Source organism: Mustelus asterias, chromosome 16 (genome assembly GCF_964213995.1).
Source record: "Mustelus asterias chromosome 16, sMusAst1.hap1.1, whole genome shotgun sequence".
Classification (NCBI taxonomy): Eukaryota; Metazoa; Chordata; class Chondrichthyes; order Carcharhiniformes; family Triakidae; genus Mustelus; species Mustelus asterias.
The window spans coordinates 28073568-28100995 of record NC_135816.1 but is presented as its reverse complement, the minus strand read 5'-3'; the positions used below and the strand labels follow the sequence as shown (position 1 = coordinate 28100995).

General features: G+C 45.3%; 1 protein-coding gene across 1 annotated transcript in view; it reads left to right on the top strand.

Moving 5' to 3' along the window:
* LOC144505469 (organic cation/carnitine transporter 2-like) overlaps positions 1 to 27121 on the top strand; it is a 48430-nt gene extending 21309 nt beyond the window's left edge. The window contains exons 4-10 of the mRNA XM_078231579.1: positions 1509 to 1680; positions 6069 to 6195; positions 9569 to 9669; positions 16359 to 16573; positions 18347 to 18520; positions 22503 to 22638; positions 26045 to 27121. Coding sequence (XP_078087705.1) covers positions 1509 to 1680; positions 6069 to 6195; positions 9569 to 9669; positions 16359 to 16573; positions 18347 to 18520; positions 22503 to 22638; positions 26045 to 26144 — 1025 coding nt within the window. The 3' untranslated portion in view covers positions 26145 to 27121. The remainder of the gene's footprint in view (positions 1 to 1508; positions 1681 to 6068; positions 6196 to 9568; positions 9670 to 16358; positions 16574 to 18346; positions 18521 to 22502; positions 22639 to 26044) is intronic.
* Positions 27122 to 27428: the final 307 nt, after the last annotated feature.

The following is a 27428-nucleotide window of genomic DNA, read 5'->3' as shown; positions in this document are numbered from 1 at the left end:
TCTTTCAGACTGTAGGAGAAAACCAGAGCACCCAGAGGAAATCCACACAGACACAGGGAGAATGTGCAAATTCCACACAGGCAGTGATCCAAGCTGGGAATCGAACCCCAGGTCCCTGGCGCTGTGAGGCAGCAGTGCTAACCACTGTGCTAACCACTGTGCTAACCACTGTGCCACCGTGCCACTCATAAATTCCTCTTCATCTTGGTCCAACATTGCCTACCTCTTATTCTGAGACTATATCCCATGTTTCTGGATCCACCCCCACCCCATCAAAACAAAGGAAACATCCTTCCTGCATCTCCCCTATCAGACCCTTTTAGAAATTTTTACTTCAGTGACATAGTCCCTCAGTCTTCTGAACACTAAAGAATGCAGGCTCAGTCTCCTCAATTTTTCCTCATGGGACAACCCCAGCATCTCAGAGATTAGTCTGGTGAACCTCCATTGCACTACATCTATGACCGGTATATCTTTATGTTGTAGCATCACCAAGGTTTCCGACAACAGCAGGAAGTTCTCTGTTCTCCTGTACTCAAATCACCATGCACTAAAGGATAGCATGCTGTTAGCTTCCTAATTGCTTGTTGTATCTGCATGTTAGCTTTCAATGACTTCTGAATAAGCAGATCCCTTTGGACATTAACATTTTCCAATATCTCCCCAATTAACAGATACTCTGAATTTTTGCTTTTCCAATTAAAGTGGGCAATTGCATTTTTCCACATTATATTCTATCTGCCATGTTCTTGCCCACTCACTTAGTCTGTTTAAATCCCCTTAAAGCCAATTTGCACCCTCCTCACAGGTCACATTCCCACAAGTTTTGTGTCGTCAGCAAACTTGAAAATATTACATTTAGGCCCCACATCCAAATCATTTATATAGATTGTGAATAGCTGGGGCCCAAACATTTAACCTTGCCGTTCACCACTCATTACAGACTGCCAACTTGAGAATGATCCATTTATCCATACTCTGTTTTCTGTCCATTTACTAATAGTCAATCCATGCCAAGCTATTTCCACAATTCCGTCTGCTCTAATTTTGCTTACTAACCTCTTATGCGACCTTATCAAAAGCCTTTAGAAGATCCAAATCCTCTGGTTCTCCTTTATCTATTCTGTTAGTAACATCCTCAAAAAACTCCTCACCATTGTTTTCCAAATTGTTACATCCTTAAGAAAAGATTTTCCCTATTGCCGATGTCGGGATAACAGGTCTGAGGTACCCCCTTTTCGACTCCTTTCTAAAATATTTGGGTGATATTTACTACCTTCTAATCTTTAGGCACTGTTTCAGAATCCATAAATGTTTGAACGATGATCACCAATATATGCACGATCTCGACAGTCACGTCACTCAAGATTTTGGCGTGTAGATCCTCAAGTCCAGGGCATTTAATCAACATTCATTCCATGTTAACATCTTTTGCAGTACTTTTTTACCAATACTAATTCCTTTCAGATCCTCGGTCTCACTAGTCCTTCCCTCTTCTCTTTTTACAGGATCAGAACTCCTTGGGAAATCCATCCGGGTTACATTCGCGACAGTGGGATCTTTTATTCCTTATGCATTTGGCTATATGTTCCTGCCTTTGGTTGCATACTTTGTACGAAGCTGGTGGATGTTGCTTTCCATCCTGTCTCTCTTTGGCTTCCTGTACATTCCCTTACGGTGGTAGGTAGGAATTGGAATTTTAACCAATGTCATCAATAGGTAAGAACTTTTGTTGTCACTAACTTGAAACTGACACTGATTCCAATCAGGATGAAGAAAATGAGTATCCTTCCTGGATGAGGGTAAGGATGGGGATCAGCACTGACAATGTATTAGAGAGGGGTAGTGATGTCTACTTGACAATGATAGGAGGCTGGATGTTCAGTGTCGGTAATTTTCACCTTCACTCTCGAGGAAGTAATGTCTAGTTTTAGATTTTCCACTAAGAGGAATAATTCACCCTGTCAATACCCCTTAGGATATTGAAGATTTTGATTAAGTCATCTTTTATTCTTATAAACTCCAGTGGATACAAGCCTGACCTCTACAACCCTTCCTCATAAGACAAACGGTCCATTCCTGGTTTTAATCGAGTAAATCTTCTCTGAACTGCTTCTAATACATTTACATCTTTCCTTAAATAATGGCTAATACTGTACAAGATGTGGTCTCACTAATAACCTGTACAACTGAAGCGTAAACTCCCTACTTTTGTAATCAATTTCTCTCACTATAAATAATAACATTCTATTAGTTTTCATAATTACTTGATGTACCTGTATACTAACCTTTTATGATTCAGCCACTAGGGCACCCAGATCCCTCTGCACCTCAGAGCTCTTCAATCTCTCACCATTTAAATAATAAGCTTTTATTTCATTCTGCCACAATGGACAATTTCACATTAGCCTGGATCATGCTCTATTTGCCAGATTTTTGCTGACTTATTTAACCTTCAATATCCTATTGCAGCCTCCTTATGCCCTATTCAAGATTTACTTTCTTACCTCCTTTGTGTCATCAGCAAATTTAGGAACCATTTAGAGGATCAAATTTAGTTGGGAATTATACTCTAAGTGGCAGAACCCTTAGGAACATTAACATAAAGAGGGATCTGGGCGTGCAGGTCCACAGTTCCCTAAAAGTGGCAACACAGGTGACCAAGGTGATTAAGAAGGCATTTGGCATGCTTGCCTTCTTTGGCCGGGGCATTGAGCACAAGAGTTGGGAAATCATGCTACAGCTATATAAAACCTTGGTTAGGCCGCATTTGGAGTATTGCATGCAGTTCTGGTCACCACACTACCAGAAGGATGTGGAAGCTTTGGAGAGAGTGCAAAGAAGGTTCACCAGGATGTTGCCTGGTTTTGAGGATGTTGCCAATGAGGAGAAGTTGAATAACTAGGATTGTTTTCACTGGAAAGACGAAGGCTGAGGGGAGACCTGATAGAAGTCTACAAAATTATGAGAGGCACGCTGAGAGGGGGAACATTTAAGGGAGATGTGCAGGGGAAAAGTTTCATGCAGAGACTGGTGGGTGCCCGGAATGCGCTGCCAGAGGAGGTGGTAGAAACAGGCATATTAGCACCATTTAAGAGGCATCTAAATGGGTTTGTGAATAGGGAAGAAATAGAGGGATGTGGACTGAGTAAGGGCAGAAGATTTTTTATTTAGTTTGGTTAGGGCATCATGATCAGCACAGGCTTGGAGGGCTGAAGGGCCTTTTCCTGCGCTGTACTTTTCTTTGTTCTTTGTTCTTTGTTCAGTCCCTTCATCCAAATCATTCCTATAAATTGGAAAAAGTTGAGACTGAAGCACTCATTCCTGTGGCACACCATTCATCACATCCTACCAGCCAGAAAAAGACCCATTTATGCCAATTCTCTGTTTCCCTGTTAGCTAGCCAATCTTCACGCCATGCTAGTGTCTTACTGTCTACACCATGAGCTTTTGTTTTGTGCAATAACATTTTATGTGGTGCCTTGTCAAATGCCTTCTGGAAATCTAGGTACAGTACATCCACTAGTTCACCTTAATGCATGACACGTGGCTCTTTCAAAGAACTCCAATAAATTGGTTAAAGATGATTTACCTTTCATGTTGACTCTGCCTGATTGCCTTGATTTTTTTCCAAGTGCCTTGCTATAACATCTTTAATAATGGATTCTATAACATTTTCCCTATGACAGATGTTTGGCTAACTGGCCTGTAGTTTCCTGCTTTCTGTCTTTCTCCCTTTTTGAATAAAGGAATTGCATTTGCTATTTTTCAATCTGATGGAACCTCTCCAGAAATTTTAGGGAATTTTTAAAAAATGTATCAACTATCACATCAGCCACTCATTTTGAGACTTCAGTGTGAAGTCCATCTGGACCTGGGGATGTGTCAACCCACAGACCCAACAGTATACTCAGTACCGTTTCCCTGGTGATTGTAATTTTCCTGAGTTTCCTCCCCTCCCTTCTATTTCCTGATTTACAGCTATTTCTGAAATGTTACTTGTGTACTCGATAAGAACAAAGAACAAAGAACAATACAGCACAGGAACAGGCCCTTCGGCCCTCCAAGCCCGCGCTGCTCCCCGGTCCAGGATTGAATCCTGAATCCAGGATCCCCGCCCAATTTTCCAGCCTATCTACATCCTAATATCCTATCCACCGAGCTGTCCCTCACAGCTACGATGCTTTGTTCATCACAACCTATTAACTCAGCCCCACCCCCCCATTCCAGACCATGTGATCTCCAGGGAGAGGCGAAAACCCAGAGTGAAAACCCCAGGGCCAATATGGGGAAAAATAAATCTGGGAAATTCCTCTCCGACCCCCTGTGGCGATCGAAACGAGTCCAGGAGATCACACTGGCCCTGATCAGAAAATGCTTCCCAACCCTATTCATTTCCACTTCTGCTTTACGAACACCATCTGAATTCCCTGCCCCCGAGACAGGTTCCCAACTATCCGCAGTCTCGCTCTGTACTGGCACCAGCAAGATGATCATAGAATGAAGCCTTGAAACGAGAAACAAAGAACAATTAGCCCGCGTCGCTCCCTGGTCCAAACTAGACCACTCTTTTGTATCCCTCCATTCCCACTCCGTTCATATAGCTGTCTAGATAAGTCTTAAACGTTCCCAGTGTGTCCGCCTCCACCACCTTGCCCGGCAACACATTCCAGGCCCCCACGACCCTCTGTGTAAAATATGTCCTTCTGATATCTGTGTTAAACCTCCCCCCCTTCACCTTGAACCTATGACCCCTCGTGAACGTCACCACCGACCCGGGGAAAAGCTTCCCACCGTTCACCCTATCTATGCCTTTCATAATTTTATACACCTCTATTAAGTCTCCCCTCATCCTCCGTCTTTCCAAGGAGAACAACCCCAGTTTCCCCAATCTCTCCTCATAACCAAGCCCCTCCATACCAGGCAACATCCTGGTAAACCTCCTCTGTACTCTCTCCAAAGCCTCCACGTCCTTCTGGTAGTGATAGTGAAGATAGATATAAAATATCTGGTTAATTCAACCTCCATAGCCCTACTTTCCATTATCAATTCCCCCGACACATTCATGTTAATCTTAAACCTGTGTGTATTAGTTAAGCGAAAGGAGGAGTAAAGGAGTATTGTGTTATAAACCATTTTTCGTGTTTAACAGGGATGGGCAATAAAAGCTGGTCTAGCCAGCGATGCCCTTTTCCTGTAAAAGATGAATTTTTTAAAATGTTGTTTTTCTTGTTGGTAAAACCAATTAACTGGCCTGTGACCCTGTTCCTTAATGTTAAAACAAGTCAAAGTTACAGTCTTTTGAGCAATGTCCTGGGAGATAGTTCCCCCCCCAATCCCCACCCCCACCAGTCTACAGGAGCACCCCGCCCCCCCGTTGCTGATAAAATGCTAGTAACAGGTGGCAAGAGGCTCTTAAGTGGCCATGTGAGAGGCTCAATTGATGTCTAGGTGAACAGGTGGCACAAAAGCCTCCCGTGCCATTTTGCCAGCCTTCCTGCCTCCGACTCCATCCATAAAGAACCTGCAAATTCAGCCAGATGTTCATTTTTCCCCAATAATTTGTTTTTGAATCCATGGGATGGATTTTTATCAATACCATATGTGTTATTTCACATTGCCAGAGCAGAGCGCAATGGGAAACTCTGTCAGGGAAGATTACCTCCTGCTTTCCCTTCCATTAAAACAAATGAAATTAAGAGATGTGCAATTTCCATTGCTGTATTTTCATTTCCACACGAATAAAATGGCGATAAAGACAAAAGTCTACCCCAGTTTTTTCTTTCCCTTTAGGTCTCCCTGTACTGCACTCGATATCAGGGTCAGACACTGTCCAAATATTGCCAGACAGTTGCGAATGTGCTCTTAATCTAGGCATTTCTGCCTCCTGTCAATTTCCAGAAACATCACCCTCTGCCATTGCCATTTCTGGATCAACTGCTTGATTAGAATAAAAATATATGTTAATATCCATACGTTAAGGCGTATTTTAATATTAATACTAACTGATCAAATCATTTGTATGACGTTCATACTCTTTATTTAACATAAAATAATTATAATTCCAGGTTTATTCCTGAATCCCCACGCTGGCTGCTGATAAAGGGAAGAGTACAGGAGACTGAAGCAATTCTCCGACACATTGCAATGAAAAACCATATCACTCCACCAGAGGTTCTCTTCAGTGATCTCGAGGTATTGATGCATGGTATTGCATTTCTTTCCTGCTTGTTCGTTCAGCCAATGAATGCAAACCTACCCATTAATTGTCAATATTTCTCATATCCCTTCTGTTGTGAAGGCATTGACTCTTTGGCTATGATGTGGTTCCATGAGTATCAGTCATTTCCCCTATCTAAATGATTATTATTATTCAGCAATGAGTCCAGACAGTGTGGGACTGTACTCATTTGGGCACCTCCGGCTGGTTCTGCTCACCAGGTGGACACCGATGTGAATGGACAATTTAAACTGAGGGGGACTATCAGGCGTAAGGATCCGATCATCATATTTGAATTCATGCAAATAGAGACCCTGACCTTCAAAGTCAGGACTCCCATTGCATCATTGGCGGATGATGGAGACAGTTGATCACTGAAATCCCACCAGCTAAAAGGTTAGTTCAGGATTTTTCTGCAATTCTCTGTTCCCTCTGCCATTCTCACACACAAAAATAGTAAACCCCTCCGGTGGCACAGTGGTTAGCACAGTGGTTAGCACTGCTGCCTCACAGCACCAGGGACCTGGGTTCGATTCCCAGCCTGGGTCACTGTCTGTGTGGAGTTTGCACGTTCTCTCTGTGTGGGTTTCCTCCAGGTGCTCTGGTTTCCTCCCACTGTCTGAAAGATGCGCTGGTTTGGTGCATTGACCCGAACAGGTGCTGGACTGTGGCGACTAGGGGAATTTCACAGTAACTTCATTGCAGTGTTAATGTAAGCCATACTTGTGACTAATAAATAAACTTTAGATTACTTTTTATTCATGAGGTGTGCGCATTCCTGGCAAGGCCAGCATTTGTTGCCCGTCTATAATTAACCTTGAGGGGGTAGTGGCGAGCTGTTGTCTTAAACTGTTCCAGTCCATGTGGTATGTATTCACCCACAGTTCTGTTAAGAAGAGAGTTCAATATTTTGACGCAGCAATAATGAATGAAAATCAATACATTCCAAGTCAGAATGCTGTGTGATTGGGAAGAGAACTTGTAGATGGTGGTGTTCCCTTGCACCAGCTGCCTTCCTTCGAGGTGGCAGACATTGCAGGTTTGGAAGGTGCTGTCAAAAGAGGCTTAGCGACTTGATGCATTGCATTTTATATACAAATGTGGTGGAGGGAGAGAATGTTTAAGATGATGCGCTGAATTTCCTGATTCGCTCTGCCGCCGCTGCCAGAGAGAACAGAGAATTTCGTGCTCATCCAAAACTGAACTCACTGCAGCGGGACTGGAGAATCCCAGCCACGGGGGAGGTTAGAGAATTCTGGCCAATGTCGACCGAGTGGTTGTTTTGTTCTGGATAATGGTGAATTTCTTGAGGGTTGTTGGAACTGCACTCTTCCAGGCATGTGGAGACTATTCCATCACTTTCTTGACTATTGCCTTGTAGGCGGTGGATAGGCTTTGAGGAGTCAGGAGGTTAGTTAGTTGCTGCAGAATACCCAGCTTCCGACCTGCTGTTACAGTCATCATATTTCTGTTGTTGCTCTAAACAAGCTGGCAGATGAATTGAACAAGTTTTTGCGCAGTCTTCACACAAAGGATACAGCGGCACGGTGGCACAGTGGTCGGCACAACTGCCTCACAACTCCAGGGACACGGGTCCGATTCTGGCCTTCGGTGACTGTGTGGAGTTTACACATTCTCCCCGTGTCTGTGTGGGTTTCCTACAGGTGCTCCGGTTTTCTCCTACAGTCCAAAGATGCGTAGGTTAGGTGGATTGGCCATGCTAAATTGCCCATTCGTGTCCCAAGGTGTTAAGGTTACGGGGATTAGCGGGGTAAATACTTGGAGTTACGGGGATAGGGCGGAGGTGGGATGCTCTATTGGAGAGTCGGTGCAGACTCAATGGGCCGAATGGCCTTCATCTATGAAAAAGATGGCAAGTAACCTTCCAGCAATAGTTGTAAATCAGGAAATGGAAGGGAGGGTGGAAGTCGGGGAAATGACAATCACCAGGGAAGTGGTACTTAGCAAATTGTTGGAATTGAGAGTTGGCAAGTCCCTGGATTTCATCCTTGAGTCTTAAACAAAATGGCTAGTGAGGTAGTTGATGTGTTGGCTTTAATCTTCTAAAACTCACTAGATTTGTGAAAAATCCCATTAGATTGGAAAATGGCAAATGTAACTTCTTTATTCAAAATGGGATGGAGACAGGAAGCACAAAATGATATATTGGTTAGCCTAGCCTCTGTCATAGTGAAAATATTAGCAGCTATTATTAAAGATAACAGAGCACTTAGAGAAATTCAAGATAATCAGGTAGAGTCAAAATGGTTTTGTGCAAGGAAAATCATATTTAATCAATTTATTAGAGCTCTTTGAAGAAGTAACAGGAATTGTATGTAAAGAAGAACTAGTGCATAATCTGCAAGTTCCTCTCCAAGCCACACTGCCTCCTGACTTTAAACTATATTATTGTTCTCTCACTGACATGGATCCAAGATCCTGGAACTCCCTTGCTAACAGCACTTTGGGTGTATTTACACATGTTTGGCAGTGGTTAAAAAAGATGGCTCATCACCACTCCTCCAAGACAATTTGGGATCTGCAGTAAATTTTAGTCTAGTCAGCAAAGAGCACATCGCATGACTTAATGAATAAAAATAACAAGATATTGAATTGGGTGCGCTCATTTGCCAATACTCAGATCTGAAGGAGATTGCTGCAAGAGCTAAAATCGATATCTTAATTTCTTACCCATAATCCACAAAATAATTTCGCCCGTCCAAGTACAGAGAGGGTATATATTTTTTAATTTGTTTATGAGATGAGGGCATTGCTGGCTAGGCCAGCATTCATCGCCCATCCCTAGTTGCCTTTGAGAAGGTGATGATGAGCTGTCTTCTTGAACCACAGCAGTTGCTGAGGTACACAGTGCCATTAGGGATGAAGTCCCAAAAACTGTAATATATTTCCAAGTCAGGATGGCGAGTGGATTGGAGGGGACGTTCCGGGTGATGATATTCCCAGGTATCTGCTGTCTTCTCCCTCTAGGTGGCAGTCACCATGAGTTTGGAAGTTGCTGCCGAAGGAACCTATATGATGTGAGCAATGCTTCTCTTTCAGAATTGAACTAACGTCATGTACTGTGATATGGCATTGCTTTAATAAAATGGGGGATTGATTTTGTGAATACTAAGCTTATCACTTCTCTAGTGTTTGTACAGAGTCAACACAATAGGAGATGGGAGTGAAGAAAGGAAAAAGCTGCAAATGTGATAGTTTATCCTGCACTGTTTTCAATTTATTATTCTGGGTCATTGATACCTGTTATAAATAAATAGAAATAGTTTATAATACAAATACTTTCTAATAATCTTTGGTGACAATGAATCCTCTCTGTTTTCCTTCCAGCTCGAAGATATGAAAGCTAAAAGTGAACAATCTTATTCAATTATTCACTTGTTTAAAACACATAATATCCGAGCCATCACTATCATAAACCTTCTAGTGTGGTGAGTATTTGATACCAGAGATGGAGTCCATTCAGCCCATTGAGTCTGCACTGGCTGTACTGAAGAACAACCCAGTTAGTCTCATTTCCTTGCTCTTTCTTCCCGTCCCTACAATTATTTTCTCCTTCAAGTTATGATTCAATTTCATTCTGAAGGCTATTGTTGAATCTCTATCCACCATCAGGCATTCCGGCACGATGGCACAGTGGTTAGCACTGTTTGCTCACAGCACCAGGGACCCAGGTTTGATTCCTGGCTTGGGTCACTGTCTGTGCGGAGTCTGCACGTTCTCCGTGTGTCTGCATGGGTTTCCTCTGGGTGCTCTGGTTTCCTCCCACAGTCCGAGAGATGTGCTGGTTAGGTGCATTGGCCATGCTAAATTCTCCCTCAGTGTACCCGAACAGGCGCCAGAGTGTGGCGACTAGGGGATTTTCACATTAGCTTCATTGCAGTGTTAATGTAAGCTGACTTGTGACACTAATAAATAAACTTAAAAATCCAAGCCATCCCTGACAAAAAAATAGTTGTTCCTTCTCGTGTCTTTGGTTCTTTTGCCAATCACTTTAAATCTGTGTTTTATGGTTAATCAAATCTCTATCCACTGAAAACAACCTTTCCTTGCTCAATGTATAGAATCACTAACCTCTTGCTCTGAGGAGAAAAGCTACAAGTTCTCCATTTGATCCATTTAACTGTAATCTCTCATCCCCAGAAACATTGGAGTAAATCTCTTCTGTATTCGCTCAAATGTCTTCACATCTTTCTTAAAGTATGGATACAGTAATCTCATCAGAGCCAAATGAGGGTTTAATATGTGATCAGCATAACTACCTGGCTTCTGTATGCCATGGTCTAAAAATTGATTTGCTCTCATTTTAGGGTGAGGGTCATGTTTTCTGAGCAGCCCATGCTGAACCTATGGAGGCAGGCAGTGTGTAAACTTTGTGCTCTCTTCTCATTTGGATTATTCTAGCATTCCAACAAGTGCAATATGTGGACCAGATTTTACATGCATCAACTGGCATGTTTTAGCAGGGTAGTATGGAAAATACAGAAGGTGCTAATCCCACCATCTTCCTGCTCACCACAACCACTGAGTTCATCCCCATAACACCAAAGTCACCAACCCATCTACCATATTTACGTAGCAAATCTAAGATTAATTGAGCTTGCATCATTTCTGCACCCGGGGTACTGTGCATACATCTGCAGTGTCCACTGGTTCAGTGAAACTCCTTTTAGTTAATCAAGGCTCTGACAGGCCCGTGGGAGCCCTGATGATCACATGTGTGCAGTCTATGAGATCTTGCCCTTGGTGAAATCCAGCAGTAGAATCCAATCCTTTAATGGGCGACATGGTGGCACAGCGGTTAGCACTGCTGCCTCACAGCGCCAGGGACCCTTCCGGCCTTGGGCGACTGTGTGGAATTCTGCGGATGTTTCCTCCGGGTGCTCTGGTTTCCTCCCACACTCCAAAGATGTGTGGGTTAGGTGGATTGGTCATGCTAAATAGCCCCTTAGTGTCAGGGGGACAAGTAGGGTCATTACGGCGGGGACAAGTAGGGTCATTACGGCAGTGACAGTGATGGGGCCTGGATAGGATTATTGTTGGTGCAGGTTCGATGGGCTGAATGGCCTCCTTCTGCACTGTAGGGATTCTATGGTTCTTCTATGAGTCCTCTGTCTGTTTACATCAGTTTGGTAATACATGTGTTAGCTGGCTCTCCTGAAGAGGTCATAGGTCACAATCTTGAAGCAGTGTTGGATCACAGAACAATACAGCACAGGAACAGGCCCTTTGGCCCATATTGTTGTGATGTGGAGATGCTGGCGTTGGACTGGGGTAAGCACAATAAGAAGTCTCACAACACAAGGTTAAAGTCCAACAGGTTTATTTGGTAGCACAAGTCACAAGCTTTCGGAGCGCTGCCCCTTCATCAGGTGAGTGGAGTTCTGTTCACAAACAGGGCATATAAAGACACAAACTCAATTTACAAGATAATGGTTGGAATGCGAGTCTTTACAGATAATCAAGTCTTAAAGGTACAGACAATATGAGTGGAGAGAGGGTTAAGCACAGGTTAAAGAGATGTGTATTGTCCCCAGCCAGGACAGTTAGCGAAATTTTACAAGCCCAGTCCAAAGATGTGCGGGTTAGGTTGATTGGCCATGCTAAAAATTGCCCTTAGTGTCCGGAGATGTGTAGGTTAGAGGGATTAGTGGGTAAATATGTAGGGATATGGGGGTAGGGCCTGGGTGGGATTGTGATCGGTGCAGACTCGATGGGCCAAATGGCCTCTTTCTGTACCGTAGGGTTTCTATGATTTCTAGGTGAGTCGTGGGGGTTACAGATAGTGTGACATGAACCCAAGATCCCGGTTGAGGCCGTCCTCACGTGTGCGGAACTTGGCTATCAGTCTCTGCTCTGCGACTCTGCGTTGTCGTGTGTCGTGTTCTCCTGAACGCTGGGTAGTTTGCTGCAAACTACCCAGCCTTCAGGAGAACAGTGACCACGACACCACACAACCCTGCCACAGCAACCTCTGCAAGACGTGCCGGATCATCGACATGGATACCATCATCCCATGTGAGAACACCATCCACCAGGTACACGGTACATACACTTGCAACTCGGCCAACGTTGTCTACCTGATACGCTGCAGGAAAGGATGTCCCGAGGCATGGTACATTGGGGAGACCATGCAGACGCTACGGCAACGGATGAATGAACACCGCTCGACAATCACCAGGCAAGAGTGTTCTCTTCCTGTTGGGGAACACTTCAGCGGTCACAGGCATTCAGCCTCTGACCTTCGGGTAAGTGTTCTCCAAGGCAGAGACTGATAGCCAAGTTCCGCACACATGAGGATGGCCTCAACCGGGATCTTGGGTTCATGTCACACTATATGTAACCCTCACAACTTGCCTGGGCTTGCAAAATCTCACTAACTGTCCTGGCTGGAGACAATACACATCTCTTTAACCTGTGCTTAACCCTCTCTCCACTCACATTGTCTGTACCTTTAAGACTTGATTACCTGTAAAGACTCGCATTCCAACCATTATTTTGTAAATTGAGTTTGTGTCTTTATATGCCCTGTTTGTGAACAGAACTCCCAATCACCTGATGAAGGAGCAGTGCTCCGAAAGCTTGTGGCTTGTGCTACCAAATAAACCTGTTGGACTTTAACCTGGTGTTGTTAGACTTCTTACCGCACTTTCCTAAATGTTTGACTCTGTGGCAGTTGATTGCAGCTATCACATTCCTATCCTTTAAAGCCTGATGTGGCTCCGATATCCTATGTCTTCCCTGCGCTCCGTGCAAGATTGAGAGAGTCTCATAAGATCACAGTCCATTAAGATCTTTACTGTGTTAAATAACTGCAAATTGCCCATTTCGAAAAAGTGTGTGCCATTCCATAGAAGCTTGGTGCTGCTGCTGGTAAAATCCCCCATAGCACCACCCCCTCCGATTTTATGCCCCGCCCTACAGCCTCCAGCACCATCCTTTTTGGATCTGTCAAATCAAAGGCACTGCACCTGCATGTTAGATGTCCGGTCCATTAAATCACACAAGTAGAGAGGAGTGGGGGTGGTTCCTCTTGTAGCTAATGCATGTTTAACTGTACATGCTTAGCACAGACTGTCCATTGAACCCGCACAGTCCAAGTTTACAGAATGTACACTAAATCATCCTGAGAAACTGCATGGCATCACCAGAGAAAAGTTATAGCACAGTAAGAGGCCATTCAGCCCATTGTGTCTGCCCGGCAAAAAAAGGGGGAAAAAAGGAACTAGCTACTTATTTTAATCCACTTGCTGGCCAGCAACAAAACCCACAAAATGGTGAGCTTCTGAGATTTTCTTTGTCCGTCTGCCCCTGTCGTTTCAACTCTTACCCTTCCTTCCTCCCCCCACACCCCCCACCCACTGAACAACACTTCCCCTCCTCCCCAATTTTAACTCTGTGGTCACAACAAATGTGAAGCATTAAAAACGGGTCACAATGGGAAAAATGAAGCAAAAAACAAAGGGTCACCTGGACTCGAAACGGCAGCTCTTTTCTCTTCTTACAGATGCTGCCATACCTGCTGAGATTTTCCAGCATTTTCCCTTTTGGTGGGAAAAATGAAGCTCTTCATTAGAGGTTGTACTGAATAACTGGTTTGTTCTTTTCCTGCAGATCTCAGTGTCTCTAGTGTACTGGAAATTAGCCAGTGCTGGCTATTTAAACCACCTTTAGGCTGTCTTCCTTTCTGAACTTGCAACAACAGTGACATTATACCATCGATATTTAGAGTATGCAGCATTGAGGCTTGGTTAATTACTGATCCAGAGACTTGGAATTTTGATCCAGCGACAAATATTCAAATCCCACTATTTTAGCTGGGGATTTGCAAACAATTACGTAAATAAAAATCTGGACCCGAAAGCTGGTTTCAGGAATGTGGCGCTGTGGTAAAAAAGCACCACTGAAGCAGTCTGTGTCCATATGAAGCAAGACCTGCAGAACATTCAGTTTTGGGCATCCAAATAAAATGATGAGGAGACAATCCAATTATGTAGGAGTGTGAACCATTAGAAATGGTTCAAGAAACTTAATTAAAAGTAAAACAAAATGCATCAAAGAACAAAGAAAATTACAGCACAGGAACAGGCCCTTCAGCCCTCCAAGCCTGCACCGACCATGCTGCCCTCTCCCCTTCCGGGGACCATATCCCTCTGTTCCCATCGTATTCATGTATTTTTCCAGATGCTCCTTAGAAGTCACTATCGTATCTGCTTCCACTACCTCTCCCGGCAGCGAGTTCCGGGCACCCACCACCCTCTGTGTAGAGCACATCTCCTTGAAACCTTGCCCCTCGTACCTTAAACCTATGCCCCCTAGAAATTAGAACAAGAACAAAGAACAATACAGCACAGGAACAGGCCCTTCGGCCCTCCAAGCCCGCGCTGCTCCCTGGTCCAAACTAGATCATTCTTTTGTATCCCTCCATTCCCACTCCGTTCATGTGGCTATCTAGATAAGTCTTAAATGTTCCCAGTGTGCCCACCTCCACCACCTTGCTTGGCAGCGCATTCCAGGCCCCCACCACCCTCTGCGTAAAATATGTCCTTCTGATATCCATGGTAAACCTCCCCCCCTCACCTTGAACCTATGACCCCTCGTGAACGTCACCACCGACCTGGGAAAAAGCTTCCCACCGTTCACCTTATCTATGCCTTTCATAATATTATACACCTCTATTAGGTTAGCTCTCATCCTCCATCTTTCCAGTGAGAACAACCCCAGTTTACCCAATCTCTCCTCATAACTAAGCCCCTCCATACCAGGCAACACCGTGGTAAACCTCCTCTGCACTCTCTCTAAAGCCTCCACGTCCTTCTGGTAGTGTGGCGACCAGAACTGGACGCAGTATTCCAAATGCGGCCGAACCAACATTCTATACATCTGCAACATCAGACCCCAACTTTTATACTCTATGCCCCGTCCTATAAAGGCAAGCATGCCATATGCCTTCTTCACCACCTTCTCCACCTGTGACGTCACCTTCAAGGATCTGTGGACTTGCACACCCAGGTCCCTTTGCGTATCTACCCCCTTTATGGTTCTGCCATTTATCGTATAGCTCCCCCCTACATTAGCTCTACCAAAATGCATCACCTTGCATTTATCAGGATTGAACTCCATCTGCCATTTCCTTGCCCAAATTTCCAGCCTAGCTATATCCATCTGTAGCCTCTGACAATGTTCCTCACTATCTGCAAGTCCAGCCATTTTCATGTCGTCCGCAAACTTACTGATCACCCCAGTTACACCTTCTTCCAGATCGTTTATATAAATCACAAACAACACAAATTGACTCTTCCAGCCTGGGAAAAAGCTTCTGACTATCCACTCTGTACATAACCCTCATAATCTTGTAGACTTCTATCAGGTCGCCCCGCAACCTCCATCATTCCAGTGAGAACAAACCAAGCTGAGGGTAGGAAAGAAGGAAATTCATTGGATGGATAATTGGGAACTGATGTGCTGTCTTACTCCTTGAGCCACTGGATGGGTACAGTTTGGAATAGTACTGCATCCAGTATTTGATTTTTCAAGCATGTTCCAATAAAAAAGCTGCTTTTACTCAGTGGAGATGGGAGTAAATTTTGAAGATTAGTACCTACAGTGAATGTTTCAGTTTACTTTCTAATAATTGAGGCACGGTGGCACAGTGGTTAACACTGCTGCCTCACAGCGCCAGGGACCGAGGTTTGATTCCCAGCTTTGGTCACCTTCTGTGCGGAGTCTGCATATTTCCCTGCGTCTGTGTGGGTTTCCTCCGGGTGCTCTGGTTTCCCCCCACAGTCTGAAAGATGTGCTGGTTAGGTGCATTAACCATGCTAAATTCTCCCTCAGTGTAGCCCGAACAGGTGCTGGAGTGTGACGACTAGGGAATTTGCACAGTAACTTCATTGCAGTGTTAATGTAAGCTTACTTGTGACACTAATAAATAAACTTTAGTTCACTGACATCAATACAGAGTATGGAGCCAGATCAGGTGCTTGCCCTCTGGATGGGAAATATGGGTAGAACGGGGAGCACGAATCAGCAGGAAAGAAAATCGAAGCAAAATGGGATGGCGGGGCGGGGAATGTTTTAAAAACAGTTTTACAAGGTTATTTTTCCCTTTTTGTTGCAGGATGATTCTAACAACTGAATACTTTAGTCTGTCTTTGAACACACCCAACCTCCATGGTGATGACTATTTGAACTGTTTCTTCGCTGGCGCTATCGAAGTTCCGGCCTATGTAGCAGCTTGGCTTTTCCTCCAGAGGTTTTCCCGCAGGTTCAGCCTTTCGGGCTCACTTCTTCTTGGTGGAGTTGTCCTTTTCTTCATTCAACCCATACCTTCAAGTAACGTTTTACAGTGCAGTTAAAAATTAGCATTGCAATATCTATTGTTAAAAGTTTTTAAGCGGCGTTTTATGATCAATTGAAGTGTACGTGTAGCGTAGCCTTTCAGAGACCTGAGCATTCTGCCACACTAATCCACAAACTGTGAAAACTCATCACAACTTCACTAATATTCGCCGTGTTGTAAGACTGAGATGGTGAGAGGACAGCAGCGAGGGAGGGAAAATTGATGGTTCACTGAGGCTAAGCCAGTCTTTTATTCATAGAATCACTACTGTGCAGAAGGAGCCATTCGACCCATTGAGCCTGCACCGACAACAATTCGCCCAGGCCCTATCCCCGTAATCCCATGTATTTACCCTGCTAATCCCCTTGACACGAAGGGGCAATTTGAGATGGCCAATTCACCTAACTTGCACATCTTTGGACTGGGAGGAAACTGGAGCAGCCAGAGGAAAGCCAGGCAGACATGGGGAGAATGTGCAAACTCCACACAGTCACCCAAGACCAGAATTGAACCCGGCTCCCTGGCACTGTGAGGCAGCAGTGCTAACCACTGTGCCATCCTGCCGCCCCGGGTCCCTGGCACTGTGAGGCAGCAGTGCTAACCACTGTGCCACCCTGCTGCCCCGGGTCCCTGGCACTGTGAGGCAGCAGTGCTAACCACTGTGCCATCCTGCTGCTAATTCCGCAAACTTTACTTAGCATCAGCATTGACTGAAAGACTAAATTGTTGAAACCACCTGATCATCTCTTGATATGTAGCCAGCCCGGCACCTTGACACTGCCCAAGGGGCACACTGGCACTGCCTACCAGGCACCGGGCACTGCCAAGGGGGCAGGACCAGAGAGCAGGCCCATTTGGTGGGGGGCGGGGGGGGGCGGAATTACTGGGGAAGCAATTGGCGCGGGGACCCGCTGCCACTCTGCAATGGGATCGGTGGCAGAGGGAGGGAGGAGGGTGACCGGGGCTGGCCATGGGGTTGGGGGTTTGAACTGGCCATGGTGGGGAGGGTCGGGGCTGGCAATGGGGTGGGGTGGAAGATGGAGCTGGCCCATGGGGTTGGGGGTTTGGGCTGGCCATGGGAGGGGGGAAAGGGCTAGCCCAGGGTAGGCCAGCAATTGTTGGGAAGGCTGGCAATTGTGGGGGAGCCCAATGTGCATGCGCTGACACCCCACTGACAGATCGGCACACGCACAACGGCCCACTCAGCGCACTGATGCCAGACTCTCGGGGGGTGGGGAGGGGAAGGGGATGGCTGGTGAGGACCCACTCCCTACTTTACGGTGTGAATCTCTCTGAGGCACTGTGTGATGCACAGAGCGTGGGACATTTGTTCAGGTATGTAGGCCCAAAAACAGATGGAAAAATCTCCTGTTTTCCCACTCGTTGGGCACTTAGTTTTGTTTGGGTGAATCCCGGCCTTCCTCATCTCAGTTTTTCCTCATCTCAGTTTTAAATCTACCGCCTCTCAACCTATACCTGTGACCTCTTGTTCTAGATCCTTGTATGTCTAACCCTTCAGTGTAGAATTTCACTTATTGTGAAATTCTAGATGAATACATTTTCATCTATTAATTTTAATGGATGGGGAGCAGCATCATAAACTCCCAATATATACTCCTCGCTGATAAAGGTTTGTGTGTGAAGCATATAGCTGGAAAGTCAGCCTATGTGTTGAATGTCTGACAGGATTATACAGATGTATATGGGTAAACAGGTATACTTTCTGTAAAATTCACCGTTATCTGTATGTTTTCTCGATCTTTTAGCACTTTCCACCATTCTGGTGATGATTGGAAAGTTCGGGATCACAATTTCCATTTCCATAGCTTTGGTCTACAGTGCTGAGCTGTACCCAACTGTGGTAAGAAACATGGGTGTCGGAGTGAGCTTGATGGCCTCCAGGCTGGGCAGCATCATCTCGCCTTACATTTTTTATCTTGGTAAGATAGACATTTAACTTCCGTATGGAGGTAGAATGTAACTTCTTGTATTGCCCTGATTCACTTAGGCTATTCCCAAATCCATACCATTCATGTGCACTTGGTGCAAATTAAAAGATGAATTAAGCTGTAAATATGCACAAGATACCTGACCAAGCCCCCTTTCATCAGCTCCCACTCTTCTTACACCTCCACTCTTAACCTCAGCTCCCGCATGTTTTTAAAAAAATCTTCAATCTGACTCTCTGAGTCCCTGATCTTCTGAAATCGCCATTCTCCCAGTTCGCTTTGGATAATATACTATCCCAAACACCATGGGCGGACTTCTACGAGAAAATTCTAAGTACTGAGCTGGCGTGAAAATGGGTGAGTTTCAGATCCGCTTTTTGGACGAGTCCACAATCACAATCTTATGCACTTAGTAAAAGAATGGGCTAGACCGTTTCTCGCCACTAGTTGGAGTGGGTGGGGCTTAAATTGCCAGCCAGCCTGCTGTAGCAGCAGAGGGAGCTGTAGCGCATTTGCAGGTCTCTGTGGCTGCACATGAGCAATTGCAACCAGCAGAGAGGGCTGATGGGTCTGAGAGAGAGAGAGAGAGAGACCTGTCAGGCCTCTGCTGCTGCAGGTGGCCTTGACCAAACCACTCCACCCCCCATCCCAGCTATCGTGGGGGCCCGCAGCCGATCTTTAGCCCCACACTGCCCAGAAATATCACCGCCCCACCAACAAAAATGATCGCCCCTGTCCTCCTCCCCCCGCCCCCCACCGATCACGATGCGGAGTCGCAGCAGGCACCCTTCCCTCCCCACCAATAGTGATGTAAAGTGGCATTGGGACCCCGCAAAATGCCGGTAAGACCATGAGAGGTGAGAAATCGGGTGCAAACCTCAGTTCTCATGCGGTTTTAATGGCTCACCTTGCCCATAGATGGGCAGGGCCAGCCAATAAAATTGCCCCCCATGAGCTTGAGCTTGTAGTAACCTTTTACATGGTGCTTATTAGACAGAATTCTCCCATCCAGGACTAAGTTCTGTGTGTGTGTGTGTGTGTGTGTGTGTGTGTGTGTGTGCGTGCGTGCCTGTGTGTGTGTGCGTGCCTGTGTGTGGCTGCTTATGGGGTGGACATGAGGAAGGGGAGAGGGACAGTGGATCTCACTGTGGAGACAAATTCCAGCAAATTCCAGACGGATCCCCATGTCTTCTTTGGGTAAATCTCACCTTTTGCACGTGTTCTGGACCACTGTGTTTTTCCACCGGCGTAACAGAGAAGCATACATGGTGGGGGCGGGGTGGAATTCCAGTCAGATCTTCCACTGCATCCCATTAACAGGATGCAAATCAATTTCATGCCAGTCTCCAGTGGAGCAATGTGGTTGGCTCTTGGGGAATAAATGCTGGCCCAGGCAATGATGCCCATATCCAATGAACACATTTTTAAAAAATGGACTCCTCACCATAGACTTAATTGAGGCAGCAGAGAGATGGCTAAAGGATCTCTACCCCATACCCTCCTGTCTGATTTAATGCACCCCCTCTGCAACACTCAGGAGAGGACATTAAATTAGCTCTCTGTCTTCATACCTTTGGAATTGTTTTTATTTATATTTCAGGCACTAGTTTCAGACTCAGGTTTCCCACCCTCATACTGAATGTGAAATTACATATTATGATCAATCTTCCCTAAAGAATTCTTTACGAGGAGATCATTAATTGGTCCTATCTTACCTATTACCAGGTCTAAAACAACCTGTTTACTGGTTGGTTCCAGAGCATAATTTTGTAGAAACTATCCCAAATACATTCTATGGGGTGGGGTTTTCTGGCTATGCCAAGAAACCAAGGAAACCAAGAAAACCCCGCCTGAGGTCAATGGACCTTTGCATGGTCTGCATCACCCACCCACCCCCCACCCCTCCCCACCCCCCCCTCCCCGCCCCCCCCCACCCGCTATGATTCCTGTGGGATGGGATGAGAAAATCCCCTCCACAAGCTTTTCCAGAAGCATCTCTTTGCCAATTTCTTTTGAACAATTCATAAGAAAATTAAAATCCTGCACAGGCGTTGCAGTGTATATCTTATAAGTACCCATTATTTCTTGATTCAGTCTGTCGTATTTTTTTCCTTCCTACTTATCTCTACCAAACTGATCCCACAACTTGTTCTTCAGAATTAAGATCTTTTCTTGCTGCTGTACTGATCTCATCCTTTCTTAACAGAACTACCCCACATCCTTTTCTTTTCTTTTTCCCCTTCTTGAAGTATTAAATACCCTTGAATATTCAGTTCCCAGCCTTGGTCACTTTACAGGCAGGTTGTCTATAATGAGGGGAGATCAAATTGAGGTATTCAAGATGATAAAAGGTACGGATAATGTAGACGTGGAGCGGATGCTTCCGCTGGTGGGGCATTCTAGGACGAGAGGTCATAGTCTTAGGATAAGGGATAGCAAATTTAAAACAGTGTTGAGGAGAAACTGCTTCTCCCAAAGGGTTGTGAATCTGTGGAATTCGCTACCCCAAAGTGAGGTGGATGCTGGGACACTGAGTAAATTTAAGGAGGAGTTAGACATATTTTTAATTGGTGATGGGTTGAAAAGTAATGGGGGTAAGGCAGGAAAATGGGGATGAGGAGCATATCAGCCGTGATCGAATGGCGGAGCGGACTTGATGGGCCGAATGGTCTAATTTTGCTCCTATATCTTATGAACCAATGAACTTATGAACTCCATATCTCTACCCATGCATTTCTAATTCATCTATTTGGTCACAAATGCTTTATGCTTTCAGCCATTAATTTTTTATTTTTCCCATTTTTCCCTATTCTGAACTTATTTGCTGGTGCAGTCATGTCATTACGTTTTGTTCCTTCCGATCACAGTCTGGTTATCCTAACCCATATCATTACCCTGCACTACTGTCGGTATTTTCTCTTTAACTTTGTAAATTTCATCTGAAGTGAGCTCTGCCCCCAACCATTTAGTTTAAAACCAGGCAGAAGATGCTATAGAAGTGGCAGTAGATGGTGTTAGTGATGAAGGAAATATTTGACTAGAAGCTCATATTGGGCACAAGGGTTATGAATGATTTGGTCCAACATCAGAAAGGCAGGTGAATGGCATCTGTAGGGAATGTATGGCTCGGACCTAAGACAATGGCTTTGGTCTTCCTAATATTTAGTTGGAGGAAAGTTTTGTTAATCCAGGATTGGATGGTAGGACTGTCTTATAAAGAGAGAATGGGCAAACTGGGCATGTAGTCTCTGGAGTTTCAAAGAATGAGAAGTGATCTAATTGAAATCTTCAAAATGCTTAAAAGAATAGGCAGGGTGGATGCATTTAAGGTGTTTCCCTTGCTTGGGGAATCTAGAAGGGGGCAAAATTTTAAAATAAGGGGATGCCTCTTCAGACCAAGATGTGGAGAAATTTCTCTACATAGAGGGTTCTGAATCTTTGGAATTCTCTCCCTCAATAGGGCTGTGAAAGCTCATTCAATAAGTATGTCGAAAGCAGAGATTGACAGATTTCAGATGAACAATAACGTAAGGGGTTATGGGAACGTAGGTGTAAAAAGCATTGAAGTGTCTGGTCAACCATGATTGTATTGAATGGCAGAGCAGGCTCGATGGGCTGAGTGGCCTGTTCCTATGTCCCTATGTTCCTTCCTATTCTGGATAATTGACAAACAAGGCCAGTGAAATTGTGGAGAGAAATGCTAGTGAGACAGAGTTGGGTATCCTCAATGTACATGTTCAATGTGTTTGGATCTTGCTCTCTTTGACCTAAGAAAGTGGGCAAAAACAGGCAAGAGAAAACTTTAAAATAGAAATTAAATAAACACTTCCACTCATGATATCAATGTACCTGCATTGAAAATACAACTGAGGGTGGTTGTTGAGCACATGACCTGTGTTACATGCACTGTTTATGATTTGGTGGAAATGTGCTGATCTTCTCCTAACAAACAACTTGCTCTGTATTTTCACAGGTATTCATCATGAGTTTCTGCCTTATATTCTGATGGGCAGTTTGACAGTGTTTTCAGCATTCCTGGTTCTATTTCTACCTGAAACACTCAATATTCCTCTCCCTGAAACCATTGGTCAAATGCAGAAAATGAAGAGGTATGTCTGCATTGTCTTCATCAAATGGAGATTTTCAGCCTGTGAAGATGGGAATGGATGTGTACTGTGGGAGGAAAGGGTGTTGGTAAAATTAGGGTGGGGTCAACATGGGGATAATTCCAGATGCATTTCCATCGACAGGAATCTTCTCCAATATTGGACAGCCAATGGAAGTGGTTTAGGTCCCAATCAGGAATATTCTGCAGGATCGCCTCACACTGAAAAAGCACCTCCCCCCTCAGCAACCCTCCACCCACATTGATCACTAGCTTATTGGAGGAAACCTCTCGTGGCAGGCCGGAGATCCATCAGAGCCAGAGGCTTCAAGCTCCAATGATAGGGCCACATGGATGAAAAGTTCCAATTAAGGAGGCATCTGATCATGCAAAGGCATTTCCCCTCTGCCATATACCTACCAGCTTCAGGAGTCTTCATTGTAGCCTTTCTGTGTTCCCCAACATGGACACCTCAATTTTGAGCTGCCCTCATGGTTTCCAATCTGCCTCTGCAGCATCCATCACTCCTGGCACGTCTGCTGGCCAATCATTGGCGCAGTTCTCTGATTGGCCCTCCCATCACACTGGACAACCTGCGGCCCTTAAATGGACGCGTCTTCTGGAAATAGCTTCTTAATTGGATGCCTCTGGGGAAGTCCTGCATGGCATCGTTTCAAGGCCACATCCAGGTTCCTGGCACAGAATTGAACAGTCCAGACAATCCTGGAAAAGTCTAAACCCTTGTTTGGGATTTTCCACGCTCGATTAGGATACATTTGGTGGCAAGATATTAAAATCTCGTGACAAGTCGCTGGGCACATTTTCCAGCGACACAAATCCAGGACGCAGTTGTCCTCTTCCCCTCCTCCTCCCCCCACCAGTGCTGGGCTGCATTTCCACCTTTGAGCATCAGGAACTTAATTTGCATCTGATTATTGTGGACACATGGCGAAATCACCCCCCCCCCCCCCCCCCCCCACATCAAATTTAAATCCCACATTGGCATGGCTTCAGAACAGCATGGTTCACAACTGGGTTTAAAAGACATGCACCTGAACTGCGAGGGGAACTCGGAGATGAGTTCACACAATTTAGTGTCACGCTTGTGAAGACCCAAATGCAAGGAAGCAACTTGGCGGATTCAGGGGTGGGTCATATCCTCACAGCAGTTACTTCATGATGGCTTTGTGGTGCCATGGCACAGGCAGATGTGCAGGGGGAAGGGAGGCAAGGGAACCTAGCGGCAGGGCGTGCCGATAATTGCTACTCAACATTTAAACTCACCAGCTCCTACTCCCAAATCCAATGAGTGCTATGATGCTGCAGAACCATTGGGCAACTGGGCAAGCTGAAGAATTCCCTGTGAAAGGTGGCCATGGAACAATGACCAAGGCTGAGCTGCTAATCTCTTGCTTTATGTTAAAGTTCACATAGACAAGTGCCCCTCATAGTCCAAGCAATGCACAAAGCCTCGGAGTGCAGGTAGGACAACGCCTGCTCCTGAGATGAGAGCTCAGGGCTTAGTGAACTGGCCAAAGTTGTCGCCACTCAGTCACAATTCACAATTATAGAATGCTTTTAATGTAGAACCTGTTTCAAGGTGCTTCACTGAGGAGGAAAGGAGCAAGTGCCTGTCCTTTGAGAAGAAGTGGTGGCATGGTGGCAGAGTGGTTGGCACTGCTGTCTCACAGTGCCAGGGATCTGGGTTTGATGCCCGGCTTGGGTCACTGTCTGTGTGGAGTTTGCACATTCTCCCCATATTTGCATAGGTTTCCTCCGGGTGCTCAGGTTTCCTCCCACAGTCCAAAGATGTGCGGGTTAGGTTGATTGGCCAGGTTAAATTGCTCCTTAGTGTCCCCAGATACACAGGTTAGCGGGGTTATGGGGATAGGGCCTGGATGGGATTGTAGTGGGTGCAGACTCGATGGGCTGAATGGCCTCCTTCTGCGTTGTAGGGATTCTATGATTCTATAATTCTATGAAGTGATCAAAAGCCTGGTTGAAAATGTCTATTTTAAACAGAGGGAGAGGGACAGGGAGCTGGAGACATTTGGAGAGAGATTTTCACAGAGCTGTGTAATGGTAGCTATCACAATGTCGAGAAGCAGGGATGGTGGCACAGTGGTTAACACTGTTGCCTCACAGCTCCAGGGACATGGGTTCGATTCCCGTATTGGGTCACTGTCTGTGCGGAGTTTGCACGTTCTCCCTGTGTCTGTGTGGGTTTCCTCCGGTTTCCTCCCACAGTCCAAAGATGTGCGGGTTAGGTTGATTGGCCATGCTAAAATGTCCCTTAGTGTCCCAGGATGTGTAGGTTAGTGGGATTAGTGGGGTAAATGTGTGGGGTTACGAGGATAAGGCTTGGGTGGGATTGTTGTCAGTGCGGATTCGATGGGCCAAATGGCCTCCTTCTGCACTGTAGGGATTCTATGATTCTTTCAGGAAAGGTGGTGGGCAGGAGAGGGGTGAAGAGATGTTCTAAAGGTAAGAAGTTGAGTCTCAATTAAGGTCTGAGCCTCTATGAGACCCATTTCAGTGTAACTCCTATTAGTGTATTATTCTATTCGACACCATTCCTAACCTTAGAACTAATTGGCCAAGACCCAGTTTTCCTGATTTTGTTTTCCAAAGTACCAACTCAGGTGAGGAAAGTCGGAATGTTGCTTCACTAGCTGCGCAGACTGCTTTTCCTGCCAGTCTGAAAATTAAAGTGAAGGGGCTTTTAAAAGATCGGGACACAGTTGTAGAGGACGTGAAAGGACAGTAACCAGTGGCATGACAATCAGACGCAAACGTTAAATATGCATATTCGAGTCGATGTAAAAGTCGGGGTCCCTGTTACATCATTGGTGGGAGGTGGGGACAATCACCAGGAGAAATCACACCAACCTAAAACCTGTTTTGGTTCTCCCACTCCCACCCCCTCCACCGCTCCCACCCCCCAAAAGGCAGAAGTTTTTCACCAATGAATGCTGATGAAAAATTTGGTTTTTCCTCATGCCCCGATTATTTTTATTCTATGTCACTCACAGCAGTGGCCAGATGTTGGATGTTGGGGTTTTGAAGACTGCAATCCAAAGGTGTGTAGGTTAGGTGGATTGGCCATGTTAAATTGTCCCTTAGTGTCCAAAGATGCGTAGATTGGGTGGATTCGCCATGGTAAATGCGTGAGGTTACAGGGATAGGGCGGAGGGGAGGACCGAGGTGGGGTGTACTTCTGGAGAGTCAGTGCAGACTCGATGGGCCAAATAGCCCCTTTCTGCACTGTAAGGATTCGATGGTTCGAACAAATTTATTGGAGGGATGGAACCTCATTGAGACCCCTGAAGTTAATGGCAGTATTGGAAAGTAACAGGAAAAAAATCAGCTGATGTTCATTATTTATGATGGTTTTTTTTATCTGATTGCAGGTTCAAATGTAGAAGCACTGACAAAAATCACTATCGTTTTTATAAAAATGGAACAGCTGGAGAAGCCAGTATGGTAATCAGTAAGATGGAGGAAGTTTAATCCAGCCCTGACCCCAGATCAATGGAGAAATGGACAAGAAATCGATTCTTTCCAGTTGATGTCACAGACTAACATCATTATGAAATTGAAATATATATAGCAATGCAATCAAAATACTCAGGGACCATTGTCAAATATTCAGATCAACGGGACACTGCACCAGTTCATGTTTCTTACATTTTCTCACTTCCATTTGGAAACATCTGGGATATTTGTGTGTAACGCAAAACTTGGTGTCACGGATAGGCTAAAAATGTTATGGAGTCAATTTTGACATTTGGACAACTGACCAATGGGGCACACTGGCCAACTGGTATGTCGCCCATAACTGCAGTGAAGCAGTGGTTGTAATCCTGAGGTGCTAACCTCATTAAAATCCAGTCACTGCACTCTCGGGGCACCACAAGCCATCCCAATGTTGCTCCCAGGATTGAGGCCTCCAGTAATTCAGCTGGCCTGGCTGCCAGCAAGGTGCTGGGAGTTGGGACACAGTCAGAGGGTGACGTCTCAGGATGTGACCAGCTCAGATTATTTTTGAGCACTCTGAAGGGGGGAAAACCTGCAACCAACAAAAATATCGGCAGACTTACCTTGACTGGACCTCATCAGCTCCCATTTCCCACAGACCTGCTGGATCTGTGCACCGCAAACCGTCTGACCTATTCTAACCTAAGTTTGCAATCCTCAAAGTCTCAATTTACACATTGTGGTGAACCATAGATGGTTACCACTATGGGTACTGAACCATAGATGGTTACCACTATGGGTACTTGTACATATGTTACTGTTGTTACTGTTGGGGTTAGGGTTGGGGTGTTCTACCTGTTGGTATTGTTCTGTGGTACACTCCGGTTGGCTCTGCCTACCTGTAGGAGTATAAAGGTCACTGCACTGCCTAGCGACCCTTTAGTCTGGGATTGTATTGTTAAGCAGTATGCTCCATTCTTGTTACTAATAAAAGCCTTTATTTCCCGGGTACGATCCAGACTCCCGAGTGAATTAATCGCGCATCACACATTAAAAGGGGCGTGCCACCGATAACAGGTGGAGGATTTGGGCTTTCAATAGTTCGTACCATTCAAAATACCACTGATGTGAGAGTACTGTGCGTTTAAGAAATATATTTGTGTCATGTATCTTGTGCAGGAATTTTTTTGAACAGGCAGTTGGTGCGGGCAGGGATTTCTGGTTTTGAGGTGAGCGCAGCCGGAAAATCCCACCCACTGAGTTTTATAGCATAGAAAGAGGCCTTTTGGCCAATCGTGTCTGCAATCAAATGATAAA